General features: G+C 42.8%; 1 protein-coding gene across 4 annotated transcripts; it reads left to right on the top strand.

The window, feature by feature from the left end:
* Window positions 1-22614, top strand: BRD7 (bromodomain containing 7). 4 transcript variants are annotated; one of them, XM_032230865.1, is made up of 17 exons: window positions 1-129; window positions 2351-2559; window positions 3673-3802; window positions 4321-4378; window positions 6060-6204; window positions 8866-8976; window positions 10059-10240; window positions 11229-11352; window positions 13173-13248; window positions 14159-14266; window positions 16558-16690; window positions 18615-18726; window positions 19233-19289; window positions 19487-19598; window positions 19684-19827; window positions 20643-20786; window positions 22353-22614. In XM_032230865.1, the coding sequence occupies exons 1-17, from the start codon at window positions 51-53 to the stop codon at window positions 22415-22417; spliced, it is 1989 nt and encodes a 662-aa protein (XP_032086756.1). In that variant the 5' UTR covers window positions 1-50; the 3' UTR covers window positions 22418-22614. The 4 variants fall into 4 exon arrangements, with proteins under 4 accessions (XP_032086756.1, XP_032086754.1, XP_032086757.1 ...); XM_032230863.1 differs by having other exon boundaries at window positions 19227-19289; XM_032230866.1 differs by having other exon boundaries at window positions 3-108; window positions 19227-19289.

The following is a 22614-nucleotide window of genomic DNA, read 5'->3' as shown; positions in this document are numbered from 1 at the left end:
GCTGCTCTCGCGAGAGCCGTGCGGCGCGAGTGTGACGTCACCGCCGCCCGATGCGGGCCATGGGCAAGAAGCACAAGAGGCACAAGGGGGAGAAATACCCGTATGAAGGTACCGGCGTCCCGGGTGGAGGTGGGCAGAAGAGAGAGAGGTGGGCCGGGGGCGCCTCCGAATGCCCGCTGCCTTCCTGGGGGAGGGGAGGGGAGGGAGGAGCAGGGTCTCGATCTCTCAGCCTTCGGGAGGAAACCAGGGCTCCCATAATCCCCTGCTGGGAGGGAGTGGGGGGATCTGCAGACCCCCAAATCCTCTGTCGGAAGAGACTGCAGTTCCCAGAATCCCCTGCCAGAGGAAATCAGCAACTCCCATGATCCCCTGATGGGAGGGAGGGAGGGAGTGGGGATCAGCAACGCCCAGAATCCCCTACTGGGGGGGGGACTACAACCCCCAGAATCCCCTGCCAGAGGGAAATCAGCAACTCCTAGAATCCCCTACTGGGTGAACTACAGCTCCCAAAATCCCCTGTGAGAAGGAACTGCAGTTCCCAGAATCCCCTGCCAGAGGGAAATCAGCAACTCCCAGAATCCCCTACCAGGGGGGGACTACAACTCCCAAAATCCCCTACTGGGGGGAACTACAGCTCCCAAAATCCCCTGTGAGAAGGAACTGCAGCTCCTAGAATCCCCTCCCAGAGGGAAATCAGCAACTCCCAGAATCCCCTACCAGTGGGGAACTACAACTCCCAAAATCCCCTACTGGGGGGAACTACAGCTCCCAAAATCCCCTGTGAGAAGGAACTGCAGCTCCTAGAATCCCCTCCCAGAGGGAAATCAGCAACTCCCAGAATCCCCTACCGGTGGGGAACTACAACTCCCAAAATCCACTACTGGGGTGAACTACAGCTCCCAAAATCCCCTTTGAGAAGAAACTGCAGTTCACAGAATCCCCCGCCAGAGGGAAATCAGCAACTCCCAGAATCCCCTACCGGTGGGGAACTACAACTCCCAGAATCCCCTACTGGGGTGAACTACAGCTCCCAAAATCCCCTGTGAGAAGGAACTGCAGCTCCTAGAATCCCCTACTGGGGGGGGGGGGAGAACGGGACTGCAGCTCCCAGTATCCCCTTTGACAAGGAACTGCAATTCCCAAGAATCCACCACCAGAGAGGAACTGCAGCTCCCAGAAACCCCTGTCAGAAGAAACTGGAAGTCTGCAATTGTGGCTTGACTACAGTTCCCAGCAGCCCCAGTCGGAAGAGTGGCATTCCTAACAAAATATATGTGCATATTGTTTCAGGTCTTTGTATCTCCATACGTATCTATCCATATCCTTGTTAACTTAAGTATGTGTCCCATCTGTAGTATTATACAAATCTTTTTCACACAATTTTTCTCTTCGTTGGCAGGGTTACCTTGGAAACTTCCATTTTATTTCACTTTGAAGTGAAATCTAATTTTGGAATGGATCCCAAACCTGTCTAGCCTCTTTCTTTATGAAAGCAGTTTATTTATGGCTTTGAAGCGATTTGGAAAGGAGGCACATAAATATTTGTAGCACCTCTCTGAACTCAGAAGGGAACATCGCACTAAGCAAATGTATTGTGGTTCAGAACAATGTGGAAATTTGCCTCTGTGTATTTAATAATTATAACTTTGGCTAGCATGTTGCTAAGGGTTAAGCATTGATTCTTGAGCGTTCAGATGATAGAATTAAAATCTGTATCAAGCTCAGTGGATAAATTTATATTCTGGTGTGATTGGCCAAATTACTGCTAATTTCCTGTAGTCATTTGAAACATTTTAAACACGTCCGCAATCACTTTATGAGGTCTTAATCTGTTGATAATTCTATCTTTAAGTATCAGAACTATGGTTAGTTTTTGATTTACTACAAAAATTGAGCCCAACATTTTTGTGTCTAAGCAAGACATTTATTAAGTGAATTTTGCCGTGTTTTACAACCGTCCTTGCCACAGTTGTTAACTGAATCACTGCAGTCATTAAGTTAGTAACCTAGTTGTTAAGTGAATCTGGCTTCCCCATTGACTTTGTACGAAGGTCGTAAAAAGGGATAGGCTGACCCTGGGACACTTTACAAATATGAGTCAGTTGCCAAGCATCTGAATTTTGATCCTGTGCTGCAATAGTCGTAAGTATGAAAAATGGTCATAAGTCGCTTTTTTCAGTGCCGTTGTAACTTCAAGCTGTCACTAACTAACTGGTCATAAGTCAAGAACTGCCTGTAATATTAATCTTCTTTTTTTCCCCAAAAAATTCACAATTGAATTGGTTAGGCGTTACATTGCCAATATTTAGAAAGTTTAACCGGGAGTTCTCCTTTTCCGTTTTTCTTCAAGAATATGTAGAAAAACCACTAAAACTTGTCTTAAAAGTGGGAGGAAACGAGGTCGCAGAACTTTCTACTCAGAGCTCGGTGCACGATTCCTCCCTATATGAAGATAAAAGTGAATATGAGAAACACAAAGACAAGAAAAGAAAGAAAAGGAAAAAAATGGAAAAACAAGTCCCGGGTGAGGAAAAGGAAAAAAGGAAGAGAAAAGTAAAGGTAATTATTAGAATAGTTACTGGGTTGACTTTAAGAGCTGGGGTGGCGCAGTGGTTAGAATGAAGTATTGCAAGCTCACTCTGCCGACTGTCAGCAGTTCAGTTCTCATTGGCTCAAGATTGATTCAACCTTCCATCCTTGAGAGGTGGGTAAAAGGAGGACCCAGATTGTTGGGGGCAATAGGCTGACTCTGTAAACCGCTTAGAGAGGGCTGTAAAGCACTGTGAAGCAGTAGATAATAAGTGCTATTGCTATTCCATCCATCCATCTTCCCTCCCTTCCTTCCTTGATGATACAATGGTTAGAATGCAGTATGGCAGGTTCTGCCAACAGCCAGGAGTTCAATCCTGGCCAGCTCAAGGTTGACTCAGCCTTCCATCCTTCCGAGGTGGGTAAAATGAGGACCCAAGATTGTTGGGGAAATACACTGACTCTATAAATCGCTTAGAGAGGGCTGTAAAGCGGTATATAAATCCTAAATACTAAGTGCTATTAAAATGTTTTTTAAAATGTTCATTTATGCTGGATTGTTGAGATTATTAAATGGGGCATGAAAATAATCCAGAACAAGTTTGAAAATGTAAAAAGTCTCCTTTTCAAATATTGGTTAAATTTAAACTGGGGGGGAAATAGATTCGGTGCGGCTCTCCCATCACGCCTAGCCTTGTTACTCATGTTGGTTTGAGATTCAGCATCTGCAAACTCTCCATTTTCCAGATACTGGAAGACTTTTTATATAGGAAGCAGCATAAATGTACTTAGTAGAAAGAATTTCCAGGAGCAGATTATCTAACCTGATACGACTCAGCCTCCTGCATTCCTGTGAACGGAGATGCTTTTAACGTTAATGAATATCCTAATTAAATCAACGGTGTTGATTTATGCCAATTAATGCAAACTACATCGATTTATGCCAATTAATGCAACTACATTGATTTATGCTAGTGATGTAGCCGAGGGTTAAGCATTGATTCTTGAGCATTTAGACGATATAATTGAAATCTGTATCAGGTTCTGCAGAATAATTTTGATTTAAGCCTTGCTCACAAAGAAGCTGCCCTTTTGCAACCGGTTGCGTTGATGTTTCAGAAGCATTTTCTGTTGCTTCCTCAGGAAGATAAAAAGAAGCGAGATCGAGATGCCGGTGAAAGCGAAGGGGAAAGGGAACTCAAATGCCAGTCTCCTTTAAGATTGGAAGTGCCGCTTGTAAAGTCTCTAGCAAGCAGTTTAGCAAAACAAGAAGGTAAAGGAAATGCTATTTTTCTTTCAAACCGCTATGCAAGTTTCCCCCAACCACCCGTTTTTGTAGTAAAAAAAAAAAAAAACCCATTCATAAAATGATGCTACTAAACCATAACTACTGATGCAAAAATTGCCAACATGCTAAATCCTAAATAAGCATTGCACCAACTACACTTTGTCGTTTTCTCCAAAGATGTTTCTGTGTCATTTTTTTTTTCCTGCCTAAAACCCTTTGGCAAATTCCTCAAAAATTAAATGGATGTTATTCTCCTGGAGGAAGACCCAGACTTTTTGCTAGTTTGCATAGCATTGTGGAAAGATGAAACTCAGAATACCTTCACCGATGAGGAAACTTTGTTCAAATGATGAAGGATAAACAGATTTTTAAATCTATCCCGTGTGTCCCTTTTTGTGTCACTTTTTACTCCTTTGTTTGTCATGATTTAATACTTTGTTTCCGTCAAAATATAGAGAGTTCCTTTCTGTTTCCCTTCCCTTTCTCTTTTTTTTTAATCCTAGAAGTGGAGCAGACACCTCTTCAAGAAGCATTGAACCAGCTTGTAAGACAACTGCAGAGGTGAGCTATTGCTACGTTTTGTGTAGAAATGGTGTTGCTTATAAGAATTAGTAAGGACATTAATGCCTTGATAATATCAGTGATCAAAGCTAAATCAAAGTCGCATAAAGTAAAGGTAAAGGTTCCCCTCGCACATATGTGCTAGTCGTTCCTGACTCTGGGGGGCAGTGCTTATCCCCTTTCAAAGCCAAAGAGCCAGCGCTGTCCAAAGACATCTCTGTGGTCATGTGGCGCAGTGGTTAAATGCAGCACTGCAGGCTACTTCAGCTGACTGCAGTTCTGCAGTTCGGCTGTTCAAATCTCACCGGCTCAGGGTTGACTCAGCCTTCCATCCTTCCGAGGTGGGTAAAATGAGGACCCGGATTGTTGTTGGGGGCAATATGCTGACTCTGTAAACCGCTTACAGAGGGCTGAAAGCCTTATGAAGCGGTATATGTCTAACTGCTATTGCTATTACTATGACTCAATGCTGAGGACACACGGAATGCTTTAACTTTCCCACCAAAGATGGTTCCTATTTTTCTACTTGCATTTTTTACGTGCTTTCGAACTGCTAGGTTGGCAGAAGCTGGGAGAAGTAACGGGAGCTCGTTCTGTTTTGCGGTGCTAGGGATTCGAACCGCCAAACTGCCGACCTTTCTGATCAACAAGCTCAGTGTTTTAGCCACTGAGCCACCACGTCCCTGTTCAAAGTCTCATTCTTGAGGCATAATTCTTATAACACCTGAATTTAATATTTGCTTTCTCTCTTTAAAAAAACCCCAAAAGGATTATTGCAGTGCTTTGACTCATAATTGTGCTGCATTTATAAATTGCGTCCTCCAAAATAATCCAGCGATTATAATCTTATTATTATAGATTTAGCTATTTAAGTCCAGCTATTATAATATTATGAGATAATTATATATTATTATTATTATAGATGGCCTTTAGAGTACTCTCCATTTTGCAGAACAGATCGCATTTAAAAGAAAGGAAAATATTTTGCACGTCTGTCATGGCCTTGAACCCGAAGCTCTTGATATCAAAATACATCATTATATTTGATGAAGAGATATCAAAATCCTCTATAGTTCGGTTCCACCACAAAACCGTGTTCGACTAAAGCGCGCTCGACGAAACCGCGTACCTGACGTCATCACAGCGCGACGAAAAAAGCACGCTGTGAACACTAAAGCTAAAATTAACCCCTAAACCTAACCCCCCTAACCCTTAACCTAACCCTTAACCTAACCCTAACCCTTAACCTAAACCTAATCCTTACCTTAACTTGAATCGGCTTGCTTTCAAAGTGCTTTTTAAAGCGCCCTTTTTTCTCCGCGGTCGCTGTTGTCGCGCTGCTAATGATGTCAGCGACGCGGTTTAATCGGGCGCGCTTTAGTGGAGCGCGGTTTTGTCGTGCAACGCTATAGTTCAGTTTAGAAATCTCAACCACATTTTAGTCATATAATCTCAGTATAAAAAGTGGGTATGGAAGGATGGGGAGAGAGAGATTTCTACGTTTAAAAAAAAACTTTTTAAAAAATAAAAAGGAGTTGGCATAAGGCCAGATCTGTTTCTAGTTTAATCTTAGTTTTCTACTTTCTTTTTAAGTTGGAGTCATGTCTTCTTTTTAATAGTAAACTCGGTTCTTTGCTATAGAAACGGAACATGAAACGCTCTTCTTTTCATTCCTTAACAGAAAGGATCCGAACGCTTTCTTTTCATTCCCTGTGACGGACTTCATCGCCCCTGGTTACTCCATGATCATTAAACGCCCAATGGATTTTAGTACTATGAAAGAGAAGATAAAGCATAATGGTTACCAATCCATCGAAGAGCTAAAGGTGCTTATAATTTATATATCCTAACTGCAGGGAGGGGATTAAATATCAACACTTAATACAATAGCAGAGTTGGAAGGGACCTTGGAGGTCTTCTAGTCCAACCCCCTGCCTAGGCAGGAAACCCTATACTGTTTCAGACAAATGGCTATCCAACATCTTTTTAAAGACTTCCAATGTTGGAGCATTCACAACTTCTGGAGGCAAATTCTGTTCCGCTGATTAATTGTTCTAACTGTCAGGAAATTTCTCCTCAGTTCTAAATTGCTTCTCCTTGATTAGTTTCCACCCATTGCTTCTTGTCCTGCCCTCAGGTGCCTTGGAGAATAGTTTGACTCCCTCTTCTTTGTGGCAACCCCTGAGATATTGGAGATATTCACTTCGCAATTGTCTCACTTAAGCAACAGAAATTTTGTGTTCAATTGTGGTCGTAAGCCAAGGACGTAACCTGTATTAGAGCTTGAGACAGTGTAAAAACAAGGTGGCCAAGGTTAAGGAGACAGGTTCTCCTTAAGTATGCTTGACAGAGTAATAGATCAATAATAATTATATAATAATCGCAAAGTTCATTGACTGTTCCCAGTCACTCTTCCGCAATATATTAAAGGATTAAGCAGTTGAAATTCAAACGGAACTTATTCAACCAGAATAATAGGAAGAGGAAAAAAATTTTGAGTTTTGTCTTTTTCTTAAAAGGAGAAGAAAGATTGAGAAATATTTGCACATAATCAGAAGTAAATGTCTTCCCCCGCCCACTCCTTTGCATTGCCATTATCGCTTTTAAAATAAATACTAGCTTTATTGGAACAAACAGCAAACCCGTATTATATGTTACCCTTGCCTTTTTCCTCTTTCTGAGCACTGCTGGTTAAAATTCTTGTCTCCCCACAACCCTTCTCTTTGTACACATTAAAGAGAAATGCAAGGCTGTGGTGGTGGTGCATTAATGCATCCCAACCTGACAAAACAACTCTCTGATCTCTGGGGAGAACTGTCTGGGACGAACGCCGCCTTTATTGGTGCAAAGTGTAAAAATCAGAGCTCTGTCACCAGCACTTCTGGCCTCACACGGCATCTGTCATCCGGGAAGCTCATCAGCTGCTCGCCCAACATTGCGCGAGCTGATGTGGAAAGAGAAGGGTCTGAAATCCCGCTTGCAGGTTCGGCCTGCCCTTCCAGCTCGAAGGCAGCATGGAGGAAGCATCCTTAGAACGTCTTCTGGATAAATCCTCCTCTCTCCTTTTTTTACACGTTAACCTTGCCTGCGGTAACAAGGAGTCGATTTCGAAAGGAGCGCGCGAGGGACGGCAGCCTGAAAGCCAAGATCGTCCACCCACTGCTGGTTTTCATTCAGCTCTTTACCCGTTGACTTGTTAAAAGAAGATCGTGTCCGAGTCAGACCGTGAGAATGAAGAAAGTTTCCAAAGGGGTCACACCTATAGGCGGTGGATTTAGTCACTGTCCCGTCATGTTTTTGCCATCACTCGGCACACAACCACCACAATGGAAGCCACAATTAACTGTGTTGAGTCTTGAGTGAGACGGTCGTTCTAAGTTTGTCTAAGTGAGACTGTTGTTAAGTGAATGTCGCCCCGTTTTGTGACCTTCCTGCCCACAGTTGTTAAGTGAATCGTTGCAGTTGTTTCGCTAGTAACCCGCAAGGTCCCTTCCAACTCTGCTATTGTGTTGTATTGTATTGTATAAGTGTGAAAAACAGTTAAGTCAAGGACTCTTTGTAAATAGTGATTTTTGTCTCTGGGCAGTGGATGAATGATCTAGATTTAGGGGATATTTCTATCCAACCCTTGTCATGGTCTGTGGGAGCGCCTTCCCTCTGGAATGAACTGCCCCCGGAGCTTGGTATAATCCCCGGCCTCCGGTCCTTCCCCCCCCCTTAAAGTTGGCTTTTCCAGCAAGCCAGCCTGGCATGAACAAAATAAATAAAAGTATTGATTATTGTTAATTTTAATTTGAATTCTTTTAAAATTCGTATTCGTATTTTATTATTTGTATGCCGCCCTTCTCCGGGAGGACTCAGGGCGGCGAACAATTCAAGGGGGAAAAAGGGGGAACATAAAAGACAAAATACAAATAATAAAAGTAGACAACAGTCGCACAACCATACATGTCGAGAGGGGAGGGAACTCATCACCCCCAGGCCTGCCAGCAAAGCCAGGTTTTGACGGCTTTTCGGAAGGCCTGGAGAGAGGTGAGGGTCCGAATCCCTGCGGGGAGTTCATTCCAGAGGGCCGGAGCTGCCACAGAGAAGGCCCTCCCCCGGGTAATAGCCAGGTGGCATTGGCTGGTAGATGGCACCCGGAGGAGGCCAACCCTGTGAGATCTAATGGGTCTGTGGGAGGTAATTGGCAGCAGGCGGTCTCTCAATAAAAAAATGTGTCATTGTTAATTTTAATTGGGTTTGAGGATATCTTATTTAATTTCTTTTTAACTTTTGTAGTATGTTTCTTTTAATGTTGTACGCCGTCCTGAGTCCTTGGGAGAAGGGTGGCATGTAAATCGAATAAACCTCAACCTCAACCTCAAATATGTCTAAACAGTGGCTTCCTTCTGTAAGCAATTCTGATTCCATAGCTTGAAGTGCATCTTGTGGGCAACAACCCCAGAATTCTGCACTCACGTGCCTTAATTTTTCTATTTATGCAGGACAATTTCAGACTGATGTGTACAAATGCGATGGTCTATAATAAACCAGAGACTATTTATTACAAGGCTGCGAAAAAACTCCTACACTCCGGAATGAAAATACTCAGTCAGGTAATTGACAGAGGGAAGAACAAAGTATTAGAAGAGTGATATTTATTGCTATCTGGACTACGGATTATTTATAACGTGAAGGGTTGGACTTCACATTAGTTGGGATCTTAGATGGAATCTTCCAAATTCATTATAGTCTTAGGTACGCTTTCAAAATGTCAGTCTCTGTTCTGATCTCAGCTTCCCCAGCAGCAAGAAGCCAAGTCCTCCTCCCTATTTAATTTATAGTGAATTCCTCTCCAGCAAAGTTTTTCCTCTCCCATCGTCTTTCAAGGTAGTTCACAATTAAGGACCTTTATCAAACTTGGAGAGTGGCCATCTTTCAGAAGCCACAAGAATGAAGGAATGAACTAACTCTCCTGCAAACACCCCTCCCCTTTCACTCCTCTTTTATTCCCTATTTTTTTTGGGGGGGGGGGGCATTCACCATCTACCTGTGTCCTTACTCCCAAGTCAACCCTTGCATGCGCACACTGGGAACAGGCTCCAGCTGTTCTTCTGCCCCACATATCCGACTCCGAAGGCAACTGATAACTGTCGGACAGCCCTGGTCCCATCTCTGCCTCCGACGCAGACTCGTCAAAGCCTTCACCAGATTCCATGACTGTCCCATGTTCCTCCCCAATCTCCTCACTGTCCGAATCTGCTGTCAGTTCTGCTGTCTGCTGGTGGGCCACAACAGTCTCGTTGACATAAATAGGACATTGGTGTAAACTCATTCGAATTGTGTTGCAAAACATGCTTGGCAGAAATGTTTCCCAACCTTGGGAACTTTAAAGATATATGCGGACTTCAACACCCAGAATTCTCTAGCGAGCCATGCTTCCTGGGGAATTCTGAGAGTTGAAGTCCAACACATCTTTAAAAGTTACCAAAGTTGAGAAATACTGCTTTACGGTATTTAATTCTTAGGATCATCTATTTGAAGGGGGAAAAAAATAAACCATTATGGACTCTTCTAGTCGAATACGTCCTTTTTAAGGGCTGGAAAATTAGGCACCTAATTCATTGAGTTGCATCGATTTTTTTCAGCTGGTAGGAATAAAACGGCGAATTTACGTTCTGTGTTTTCGTTTCCTTAGGAACGAATTCAGAGTTTGAAGCAAAGCATTGACTTCATGGCAGATCTTCAGAAAAGCAGGAAGCAGGCGGACAAAAGCGGCTTACAGTCTGGGGGAGAAGAGGATGATGGTGTCGGAAAAGATGGAGACCCCACAGACATAGACCTCAGAGCCTTTAAAAGTCCCATCAAAGATTTCAAAAAGTGATTATATTTCCCCAGAAGCTGATTCCCCCCCCCCCTCCTTCCCCCCAATTTCAGTAGAATCAGGAGCTGGAAAGTGTGCAAGACAGTTTGGTATTGTGGTTAAGGTGGCCGGCTAGAAAGCGGGAGATAGTGAGTTCTAGTCCTGTCTTGGACACAAAACCAGCTGGATAAACTTGGCCAGTCACCTTCTCTCAGCCCCAGTAAGAAAGCAATCATCTTCGACCCCATAATCCCTTGCGGGGTGGAGTCTGGGCCACTGAATGGAGCTAGGGGAGTGTTTACTGGCCCGATGCCCTTCCCTGTCGCCAGTGCGGAGTGCAGTGCAGATGTGTATTCTCATCGTGCTCATCTGCCTCTACCTAGGACTGAACCCACAGCCTCCTGATTGTGAGGCGAGAGCTCCACCTCTAGGCCATCGTACCGCTCCCAGGAAGAAGGCAGTATTGTTTCAAGATATTCAAACTCTTTTTCTAATTAGGTTAGCAAATCCAGAGGCAATGACAAGCTTGTGTAATGAAGCCAATTCCTGATATGCATCCACCTTATTGACTAAATGTCGGTTTCACTCTTTTAACTGATGAAGAGGAGCACAATGGCTTGTGTGATTAGGGCACTGGCTTGACTGCAACAAGCTGACGTTCGAAACCCGGGTGCTACCACGGGGTGGGGTGAGCTCCCGTCCTTCGCTCCAGCTCCTGCCGGAGACATGAAAGGACATTCCTCCAGGCAACAATGATATCACAAGCCAATCCTTTCAACTGGGAAGCACTTAGTGCAAACCCCCCCCAAAAAAACCTGATGAAGAACATGACAATTACTAGCTGCTGTTACCAATTATTAGCATTTACCATTTCTAATATCCAAAAGACTGCGCATTTTTCTTACCACACCGGTTTTAAAATCTTTTACGTTCTAAAAGGGATCAAAATAATGTATATTGGGGGGTTTTTTATGTGGGTTTTAATGCCATTTTTTTTTCTCCCAGAAAAGAGAAAGAACTACTGGAAGAAAAAATTAGGAACAGTAATTTAGAGAAGGAACAAGAACTGATTGAATGTATAATTAAAGATTCCGGAGGAAAGTTGACCAAACGTTCTGCTAACACTCAGGTAAGCTGACGAACCTTACCAAACGTTTAGAAAACTTCAGTTTCCACACTCTGATTCTCAACATAATGCTTTAAACATTAGCATCCCTCCAAATCTCCATTAATTTGAAACAGTTAGCAAAACAGTTACTGTATTTTTCGGAGTATAACACGCTCTGAAGTATAAGACGCACCTAGATTTGGGAGAGGAAAACAAGGGAAAAATCTCTGCCTCTGCAATTTTTCTCCTTGCAACAAACAGTACAGGCAATATACAATGTTTGTAGTGTTATATTTCAGACTATATTGTACAGAGGCTGTTAAAATTAATGTGCTTTTTGTATAGTTATTCTCTGCTATTTAAAAGAATAGCACTTTTTAAAACAATAGCACGGGGCCTCTTCAGATCAAGCATTTATTTTAAAAAGCTTCTTCATTTTGTTAAGTTGTCTAGAACAATAATAAAGCAGTCTTTAAAACATAAGTCTAATAATTTGAACATTCTAAAGGCGTTTATAGTTGTTGACTTACCTCCTTGCAGCAAACAGCCTGATTAGCACAAGAAAAAACAATCTGCCTCCCAGGAATTTGCCAGTGGAGCAAACAGCAAGTTTCACTTTTTTTTAAGTGAAAATTTAAAAAAACAAGCTTTTACAAATATTTACTTCCCTCCCCCACCCTCCACCCCAACCTCCCCCCCCCCAGACTTCCCAGAACCAACACAAGGTATAAATCTTTAACAAAAACATGCCTAAATAAGCTTAAAAAGAAAAAAGTTAATAACATCTTTCACTTGAGCTTTAACTCCTTGCTAGGCTAACTCTAAACAATTTATATCATTCCTAATTTCTATAGTGAAATTTCTTAGTCCCGTATTTATTTTGAATGTAATCAATCCATCTTCTCCATTCCAGCTTGTATTTCTCATCTGAATGGTCCTTAAGATATGCAGATATTTTAGCCATCTCAGCTAGGTTTGTTACTTTCAATGTCCATTCTTGCATCGTAGGCAAATCTTGTTTCAAAGCAAGTTTCACTTTCAATTTCTCCCAATCATCAGCTGTTTCAGGCTGCAGGGATTGCTATAGCTTATTGAAGCCTCTGCAAGCCATCCCCCTCCCACTCAGTTTGCTGCAAAGAGGTAAATTGCTGGGAGGCAGAGACCAAAGGTTGGGGTCGGTGGTTGGGGCTACATTCAGTGTATAAGACACACCCACATTTTCACCCTCTTTTAGAGGAGGAAAAAGGTGCGTCTTATACTCCGAAAAGTACTTAGGGTTTTTTTTAAAAAAAACTTGGTAAAAAAGCTCCTCCTTGTACTCCTAGAAGCCATATTTTATATTTGGGCCTTCAGGCCTGCCACATTTTCTACTTTGGGAAAATAGGAGGGGGGATTATATGCAGTATGGGAGAGAGATAGTCAAAATAACATTCCTTTCTCAGAGAATCAAGGACATCTTGGCTTGCAACTGGAGGGGTGTGACTGGGAGGCATCTCCAGAGTTGGATGGTGCCTGAATGGATCACGTGATGGACATGTGGGTGCTGGGCAGGGACTTGAACTTTGATTTGGGTGGGGAAAACCTGGAGCCTTTCAGATTTGGCTTTTCCCAAATGTGCCAATATGATATCTCTAATAAAGTGGAACTTTGAGGAACCTCAAGCTTCGGAGTCTTCTTTCGTTGGGGGTGTCACTTGGAACCCTGACATTAATCCAAATCTTTGTCTGATGCTACCTGGGTTAAGAGTTGGCCGCTAGCCTTAAATATAATGGCTCCTCCTCGTACTCTTTTAATCCTTCTTTTAATCTCTTGACTCACTACAATAGCTTGTTCTTTTTCAGTGTGAGTTTGAGAGAAGGAAACCTGATGGCACAACCACCTTGGGACTTCTTACTCCAGCCGAAAATATGGCAGGAGGTAAGAGCAATTTTAATATTCCTCCTTGCGGGGGGAAGGGTGTTTACAAATGATGGGGCTGACTCATTTAAAAAGGATGCTGGCTGAGGACCAATCCAGCTGCTGTCTTAGAAAGCCCGAGGAACAGATACCCCACCTTTGATGTTAAATATTCCTCATTCGGTTTGTCTTTCAAATGAGTAGCATTTGATTGGAGAAAAAGTGAACTGTTTTGATTGGAAAAAGAATGAGATGAACTGTGGGAGGAAGGTTTTAGGAAACCCCCTTGCATTTGGACGTGCTTCCGTTCCAAAGGCCAACTTTTCAATTGAATTACACGGGGAACACTTAACCATGTCCATTACTTAATCTGAATGTGTTACAACTCCCTTTTAGCAGGGATTTTTCTTTCCTCTAATACAGATCACAAAAAAAATATCTCATTATACAAAATGTAAACTCCTGTTCCTTCGTTCTAAGCTTCGTAGCGATTCTGTGCTTGTCTCTATTTTCTTACATCTACAGTCTTCTTCTCCTTCTTCTTCTCCTTCTTCTTCTTCTCCTCCTCCTTCTCCTTCTTCTTCTCCTCCTCCTCCTCCGCTTCTTCTTCTTCTTCTCCTCCTTCTTCTCCTCCTCCTCCGCCTCCTCCTCCTCCTCCTCCGCCTCCTCCTCTTCTTCTTCTTCTTCTTCTTCTTCTTCTTCTTCTTCTTCTTCTTCTTCGACACACACTTACTATAATGTTCAAGTCAGAGGCAAAAATGTTCCTAAGGAATTGTTTTCCCATAATTTATTGTCGCAAACGCGCAAGGAAAATCTTAAGCTGTGCTGTGCGCGCAGAGCAATTACTCTGAAGGATTTGCTTCTACTTCATGTAAACAATTCAAAATCACTTCCCGGATCCTTGTTCTCCTGTTTTACTTTTGGATTTTAGAGATGGGTTACAACTCTCTGAGGCTGGGAGCCACGGCTGGAAGACTTCAGTCAGGTGTCAATACTTTACAAGGGTTTAAGGAAGACAAAAGGAATAAAGTTACTCCAGGTAATAGTTGTAATGCCTCTGTTAAAGCAACCCAATTCCCCATAAAGAATGAATTTGGTTAAATTTGATTTGATTGATTTGATTTTATTATATTTATATGCCGCCCTTTTCCCCTGAAGGGGACTCAGGGCGGCTCACAATTCAAATCAGGGAAAGGGGGTACAGACAAAAAAAAAAAAAACGAAACATAACAATACATAATTTAAAAACACACAACAGTCATACCATTCGAGACGGGGGCAACAGCTCTTTAGCCCCAGGCCTGTCGGAAGAGCCAGGTTTTAAGGGCTTTGCGGAAGGCCTGGAGGGTGGTGAGGGTTCGAATCTCCACGGGAAGTTCGTTCCAGAGGGTCGGAGCAACCACAGAGAAGGCTCTCCTCCGGGTAGTCGCCAGTCGACACTGGCCGGCAGATGGAATTCGCAGGAGGCCTAATCTGTGAGATCTAATCGGTCTAGTGGAGGTGATTGGCAGCAGACGGCCTCTCTAAATGAACCCAGCTCCAGTCCTTTCTGGAAAAAGTAGCTTTTCCTCACTGGGTTATTTGTGTTATCGGCGGGCTCCTCGGTGCTCTCTAAGCTTGGTTGTTTTCTTGCAGACATTTCATTACCCAACTAGGTAACTTCACCAGTGCTAGACGAGAGTGGGGTTTGTAGAGTTGAGGAGGATGAGAAGGAGGATGAGAAGGAGGATCCTCAGTGCTCTCTGAGCTTGGTTGTTTTCTTACAGGCATTTCATTACCCCACTAGGTAACATCATCAGTGTTAGAAGGGAGTAAATTGTAAATTTAATGAATTTATATGCCGCCCAATCCCGAAGGACTCCGGGCGGCTTACATAAAAACAACTGTAAGAGGATACAAAAAATATAAAATAAAGAAGAAAGCAGGTTAAAAAACACATCATGCACTCAGTCTTAGTGGGGCTGGAACTCATTCATGAGGTCAACAGCCCCAGGCCTGCCGGAATAGCCAGGTCTTAGTAGCCTTACGGAAGGCCGAGAGAGTGGGCAGGGTCCGGATCTCTGGGGGTAGATCGTTCCACAGGGCCGGGGCAGCTACAGAGAAGGCCCTCCCCCGAGGAGCCGCCAGACGACATTGCCTAGTCGACGGCACCCGGAGGAGGCCCATCCTGTGAGATCTTACCGGACACTGGGAGATATGTGGCAGGAGACGGTCTCGTAGATATCCAAGTCCTAAGCCATGTAGGGCTTTAAAGGTGATAACCAGCACCTTGAAGCGTGTTCAGAGACTGATAGGGAGCCAGTGCAGCTCGCGGAGGATAGGTGTAACATGGGTGTATCTCGGTACACCCAGTATCGCTGGCGCAGCTGCATTCTGGACCGGTTGTAGTCTCCGAACACTTTTTAGGGGGTATAAACAGAGCCAAACCCCACCCCTCCTTTCTAGTACTGATCATGTTAATAAGTTGGGTAATGAAACATCTTCAACAAAACTCGGGGAACACCAAGGACCCCTCATTTCAACTCTGAGCTACAAATATTTCTTTTCTGTCTTATCTCTCAATTAAGAGCCAGAGTGTGCTGCCTCTTTTACTTATTTATTTATTTTATTTATTTTATTATTTGTATGCCGCCCTTCTCCGGGAGGACTCAGGGTGGCGAACAATTCAAGGGGGAAAAAGGGGAACATAAAAAACAAAATACAAATAATAAAAGTAAACAACAGTCGCACAACCATACATGTCGAGAGGGGAGGGAACTCATCACCCCCAGGCCTGCCGGCAAAGCCAGGTTTTGACGGCTTTTCGGAAGGCCTGGAGAGAGGTGAGGGTCTGAATCCCTGCGGGGAGTTCATTCCAGAGGGCCGGAGCTGCCACAGAGAAGGCCCTCCCCCGGGTAATAGCCAGGTGGCATTGGCTGGTAGATGGCACCCGGAGGAGGCCAGCCCTGTGAAATCTAATGGGTCTGTGGGAGGTAATTGGCAGCAGGCGGTCTCTCAAGTACCCAGATCCAATACCATGAAGGGCTTTATAAGTTACGACTAGCACCTTGAAGCGTATCCTTACACTAAAAGTTCCATCAGGGCACTAGTTGAACTTGCCAAAACAGCGTTATCACGGCCAGAATTTAAACAAAATACACTCTCAACCTTCCTAGTTCAATTTACAATATTGGACTCTCTCTCCCTATGACTAATGGGGCTTTTGAAGAAGCATGATATGAATAAAAACTATCTTAGGGCCCTATCAAGAGTTCAGAAAAGATCCCCTTAATGTGTGAGGGATTCCTGCTTCGTTTCAAGATACTTAATTCCTGCTTCCTTTCCCATCAGTGATGTACTTGAACTATGGACCTTTTAGCTCATATGCTCCGGCGTATGACTCTACATTTGCCAACATCAGCAAGGATGATTCTGATTTGATCTACTCTACTTACGGAGAAGATTCCAATCCAGGAATTTTCAAGTAAGTCTTCCAGCAAGCGGGATTTCCCTTGGTTATTCGACTTTGCTAGAGTGAAAGCTTTTTTTTTTTAGACCCTTTCCCAATAAATGCTCTGATTTTCCCTTTTTCTAAGAAAAGAAGAGGCACTAGACACTTGACACCAAGAATTGCTTCATCCCTCATTTTCTACCAAAATGTTCTACCTTAGTAGTTGTTGTTTTTCCCCCTGAAATACTATATAGTGCGTTTAAAAGCTGTGTCACAAAAAATCTTTAAAACAATCCAGCTTGCTGTTACAGCACGAAGTATTAAAATGAAACTGGGAAGAAGGGGAAATATTTAGGTGTTTTGTCATTTTAATTTAATTGGTAAAAGGGGGCAACCTAATTATTGGGGCTGCAGGAAAGTTTTTCCTTGCTAGATATTTTGTGATGCTAGTCCCTGTGGATGAAATGTATCAGGAATTATGGTAGTCCATACAGAACAGAATAGAATAGAATGCTTTTGTTGGCCAAGTATGATTGGACACACAAGAAATTTGTCTTAGTGCATACAAGACTTTGCACATATTTTTCTGCTCTTCGTGTTAATTTGTGCTCAGATTTACTAGGTCAAAATGCATGAAATGTTTTTTGAAAGCATCAGGAAGATGCCTTTTAATGTACCATGCTACTATACAGTTACTTAATTCTGATTCTTCACAAGCACTTTCTTGGAAGATCATAGTTGGTTCAAGCGACTCATCTGTTATTTAATAGCAATAGCACTTGAACTTACATATCGCTTCACAGTGCTTTACAGCCTTTTCTAAGCGGTTTACAAAGTCAGCATCTTGCCCCCAACAATCTGGGTCCTCATTTTACCGACCTCAAAAGGACGGAAGGCTGAGTCAACCCTGAGGCGGTCGAGATCGAATTCCTGGCAGTCGGCAGAATTGGCCTGCAATACTGCATTCTAACTACTGCGCCACCACGGATCATGATTTCATATTAGCGTAAGGACAAACAACACCTTGTAGGCAGTGTTCATTGTTTCCCTGGAGTTTTTAATTTTTCTTGACTATGTTTTTTATTTAGCATTAACAGGACACACCAATAAGATCTCTGTTAAAAAAAACAAAACTGGTTAATTTTAATCACCAGAACAATGACTTGGTGACTCAATGAAAAGAGAGCTATTCAAGTATAATTTATTATTATACAATTGTATCACAGCGGCCAGTTGTTTCGCCGGATTTGGCATTGGTTACTAGTCGGGCCCCACCCAGGGGCCTAGGACGTCGTAACGTATTTTCGTAACGTGTGCAGATCTAAGCAGTGCGACTTTTTGCATTTGACTGATGGTGATTTTGTCAATTTTTAACTGTTTTAAATGTAATTCCAGTGCTTTTGGAATAGCACCCAGTGTGCCAATTACCACTGGAATTACCACTGCTGGTTTGTGCCATAGTCGTTGAATTTCGATTTTTAAGTCCTGGTATCTTGCGATTTTTTCATGTTCCTTCTCGGCGACCCTGCTATCACCTGGTATTGCGATGTCTATGATTGTGACCTTATTTTTCTCAACCAGTGTGATGTCTGGTGTATTATGCGCCAGTATTTTGTTGGTTTGTATACGGAAATCCCACAAGATCTTGACCATCTGATTTTCGGTGACTTTTTCAGGCCGATGTTCCCACCAGTTTGTTGCTGTTTTAATATTATAATTTTTGCACAAATTCCAATGGATCATTTGTGCTACTGAATTGTGCCGCAATTTATAATCAGTCTGCGCGATTTTTTTTTTACAGCAGCTGAGTATGTGATCAATTATTATTATTATTATTATTATTATTATTATTATTATTATTATTATTGTTACCTCGTAGGCTGGAAGTTAATTTAACTAGGTTATGGGAATGGCCAGTTGTAATTAATTGTAAAACAATTGCTCTCCTTGCTTTTAGCATCGATGAGTTTTTGGCAAAATCCCACGATCATCCTGGACTGATGACTGATAGCTTGCTGGATGTCTTGACACAAGGCGAGCATTCGCGCACCCTCAGAGAACTTGAGACGGTGAGAACATTCACATGTTAATACGCATATAAACAGCATGTAAACATTGTAGCGTTAAGGAGATTCATCTCCAGGGAGAAAGTGAAATCTTTCCTTCCTTATCATTTCTCGGTTATCAAAGTTAGAACTTAGCCTATTAATCTCTATATATATATATAGATTAATATAATACTGTGGGGGTAAGACACCCCTAACACCTTGGGGGGGTGTGTTCTGTTAAGATACAGCCTGTTGTGCCTTAAAATGTCTTCTACTGTACTGCCTTAAAATGGCTTCTACTATACAGCGCAATGGAGTTGCCACGGTAATGGCTTCACAGTACTCCACCAGGAGGCTCTGGTAAGGTGGAAAATGTCCAATGGTCCCGACATTTTCCCCCTATAAATAAATACCCAGACAACTCCGGGTTATCAGCTAGTATTCAACTAAATGGCGTTTTAATTTTTAAAATTATTATTATTTATTTATGTTTCTCATTACTTTATCCGGTTCTTTCCTAGTTGCAGACCACAGAGGAAACAGAACGCTTACGTGAAAAGACGGATACAACGAAAGACGTAGAGGTGAGATAGTTATAAACGTGGTGGACATTCTAGGACTGGTGGGGTTTTTAAACAGGGACATAGACATTGAGCCAACTAAAGAGCAAGAAGGGAACTTTTACCTTTTCGTCTTATAGCGCATTATAACGGGCGAAGCATGATGTACGTGTTTATTTTTACCCTGGATTTTAAGACCATATCTTTGTTCGCCTTTCTAGATAATAGAAACAGATCCAGCCAAGGTTGACTCTGGCCTTAATAAAGAGAGGCTCACAGCACTCAGAGCGGTGACGAATTTTGGGGTCCCTGCTGAGGAATTTAATTCTGAAGGTGAGCCAACGTGTCTTTGCAAGGCCTTGTGGCAAAATCCAACTCAATTTATGGTGCCTCACCGCTTTGTCTTTTGATTTCCCAGAAGCGGAAGTATTTCAGAGAAAGCTGGACGAAACGACAAAATTAATCTGTGACCTTCAGGATGCTCAGAATGAACGGCTGAGTACAAAACCGCCACCGAATATGATTTGTCTCTTGGGCCCATCTTACAAGGAAATGCATTTGGGTAAGAATTTAAGGAATATTTATTCATTGGTATCTCGCCTTTATGATTTTTTTAAATACTGTATTTTTCAGAGTATAAGACGCACCCTCCCTCCCCCTCCAAAAAAAAACAGGATGAAAATCTGGGTGCGTCTTATACACTGAATACAGCATTTTTGGCCTCCTGAAACCTCGCCCCCTTCGCAAAAATTGAGGTGCAGAGGCTTTGGGAGGCCTACAAAGTGTTCCTGGGGAGGGCAAAAACGTGCGGAAAACAGGCCATTTTTTTGCTTGTTTTTGCCCCCGCAGCCCCCAGGAGCACTGTACAATCCTCCTAAATGCTATGCATGTCCTTTTCTTTGGCAAAAAACGGGCCATTTTTGCTCGTTTTTGCCACCCCCCCCCCAAGTCCCCAGGAGCACTCTACTATCCTCCTAAAGGCTATGCATGCCCCCTTTTTTTGGCAAAAAAATGGACCATTTTTTGCTTGTTTCCCCCCCTCCCCAGCCCCCAGGAGCACTTCGCAGGCCTTTCAAACTCTCTGCATGCCCTGTTTTTTCACAAAAAATGAGGCTTGCAGAGAGTTTGGGAGGTCTGCAGAGTGCAAAAACGTTTTTTTTTTTTAATTTACCTCTTCAAAATCTTGATGCATCTTATACTCCGGTACCTCTTATACTCTGAAAAAAAAAATACGGTAATCAATAACAACATTCACATGCATTCTGAATGGGAGCGGTCCACTTGGTTGAAAAACGTAGGTGGTGGTTTTTGCAGATAAAAGATTTTTCGATAGCCCTCTAAAACGTTACATCAATCCATTTCTTTACCTTTCTTCAGCGGAAAAGGTGACCAATAACCTGAAGGAGCTGGCACAACAGGTAGCTCCAGGTGACATTGTCAGCACGTACGGAATCCGTAAAGCGATGGGGATTTCGCTCCCAGCTGTAGAAAAAACCGTCAGCCTTGGGGATTTCACAGAGGGTGAGTATGTTCAGGCTGTCAGCAATCACTGTCTGCTTCGGAACCATACAGAGGTGGGTTCCTACCAGTTCGCATTAGTTCGGTAGAACCGGTTCGTCAAATCTACCGAACCGGTAGATTAGAAGAGGTTCCACCAGTGCACCCGGAAAGCAGGCCACACCAAAAATTTTGAAACCCACCACTGACACACACACACACACACACACACAGAGACAGACAGACAGACAGACAGACTCACACAGAAAGAGAAAGAGAAAGAAAGGAAGAAAGAAATAAAAAAAGAAAGAAAAAGTGAGAGAGAGATGAAAGAAAAAAAGGAAAAAGGGTCAGAGAGACAAAAGGAAGGAAAGAGAGAGGGGGGGGGAAAGAAAGAAGAAAGAAAGAAAGAAAGAAAGAAAGAAAGAAAGAAAGAAAGAAAGAAAGAAAGAAAGAAAGAAAGAAAGAAAGACACATGGCCAGCAAGCCACTCCCATCAGGTCACATGGCCGGCAAGCCACTCCCACAAAGGAGGCCACACCCACAGAGTAGGTTCTAAAAAAATTTGAAACCCACCACTGGAACCATATCTTGCAAAGTAGCACGTAGAGTTTACTTGGGGAACCAATCGTATGTTTTAGAATACAGGTAGTCCTCAACTTGCGACCTTAATTGAGTCCAATGTTTACATTGCTAAGTGGAACATTTGTGAAGTGACCTTTGCCCCATTTTACAATTTTCCTTGCCGCTGCTGTTAAGTAAATCATTGCAGCTGTTACGTTAGTAACACGGTTATTGCAGGAACTGGGAGATGACAGTTGCTCTTTAAAAAGGATGATTTAAATTGAGTTGATTTAAACCAAGCCTTTTTACTAGTGATTTAAATCGTGATTTAAATTGGCTTGATTTAAATCAAATCACAGTTCTAGGTTGCATCAACAGAGGGATAGAATCAAGATCACGTGAAGTGTTAATACCACTTTATAATGCCTTGGTAATGCCACACTTGGAATACTGTGTTCAGTTTTGGTCACCACGATGTAGAAAAGATGTGGAGACTCTAGAAAGAGTGCAGAGAAGAACAGCAAAGATGATTAGGGGACTGGAGGCTAAAACATATGAAGAACGGTTGCAGGAACTAGGTATGTCTAGTTTAAGGAAAAGAAGGACTAGGGGAGACATGATAGCAGTCTTCTGACATCTCAGGGGCTGCCACAAAGAAGAGGGAGTCAAACTATTCTCCAAAGCACCTGAAGGCAGGACAAGAAGCAATGGGTGGAAACTAATCATGGAGAGAAGCAACCTAGAACTAAGGAGAAATTTCCTGGCAGTTAGAAGAATTAATCAGTGGAACAACTTGCCTCCAAGAAACTGTGAATGCTCCAACACTGGAAGTTTTTAGAAAGATGTTGGATATTTGTCTGAAGTGGTGTAGGGTTTCCTGCCTAAGCAGGGGTTGGACTAGAAGACCTCCAAGGTCCCTTCCAACTCTGTCATTCTGTTCTATTCTAAAATAATTTGACCGGCTTTGCAAACCAAGCAAGTAAGTGACTTTTTGGATTTTTTTTTCTCCCCCCCCCCCCCTCCCAGAGATCCAAGACTCTCCCAAGGCCGTCATTCTCCTTGAAAATGAATGTGAGCCAGTTGCTGTTTGAAGCATCCTTATTAAAACATTCCCTCTTCGGTGGCAGAGGAGTAGAATTTGCCCCCTTGTATGCACAAGCTGTTTGTATACTTTTATCTGTTAAAATATTTGAATTCCTAATAAAATTATTGAAACCCTGCTGGTCCTATTTCTAATTGCAGATGTAAGAGATAACGCTTTAAATAAAATGCAGGCATTGGATCATGA

This window comes from Thamnophis elegans, chromosome 14 (assembly GCF_009769535.1).
Source record: "Thamnophis elegans isolate rThaEle1 chromosome 14, rThaEle1.pri, whole genome shotgun sequence".
Classification (NCBI taxonomy): Eukaryota; Metazoa; Chordata; class Lepidosauria; order Squamata; family Colubridae; genus Thamnophis; species Thamnophis elegans.
Note: the sequence above shows the minus strand (reverse complement) of the source record. Positions and strands in the feature narration are given on the sequence as shown.

What these genes read in the sequence shown, in the direction of transcription:
- BRD7 (XM_032230863.1), top strand. Translation starts at nt 51, where the DNA reads ATGCGGGCCATGGGCAAGAAGCACAAGAGGCACAAGGGGGAGAAATAC. An exon ending in TACCGGCGTCCCGGGTGGAG is followed by an intron (nt 130 to 2,350) that starts GTGGGCAGAAGA and finishes TTTTTCTTCAAG; the next exon opens with AATATGTAGAAAAACCACTA. An exon ending in AATCCATCGAAGAGCTAAAG is followed by an intron (nt 6,205 to 8,865) that starts GTGCTTATAATT and finishes CTATTTATGCAG; the next exon opens with GACAATTTCAGACTGATGTG.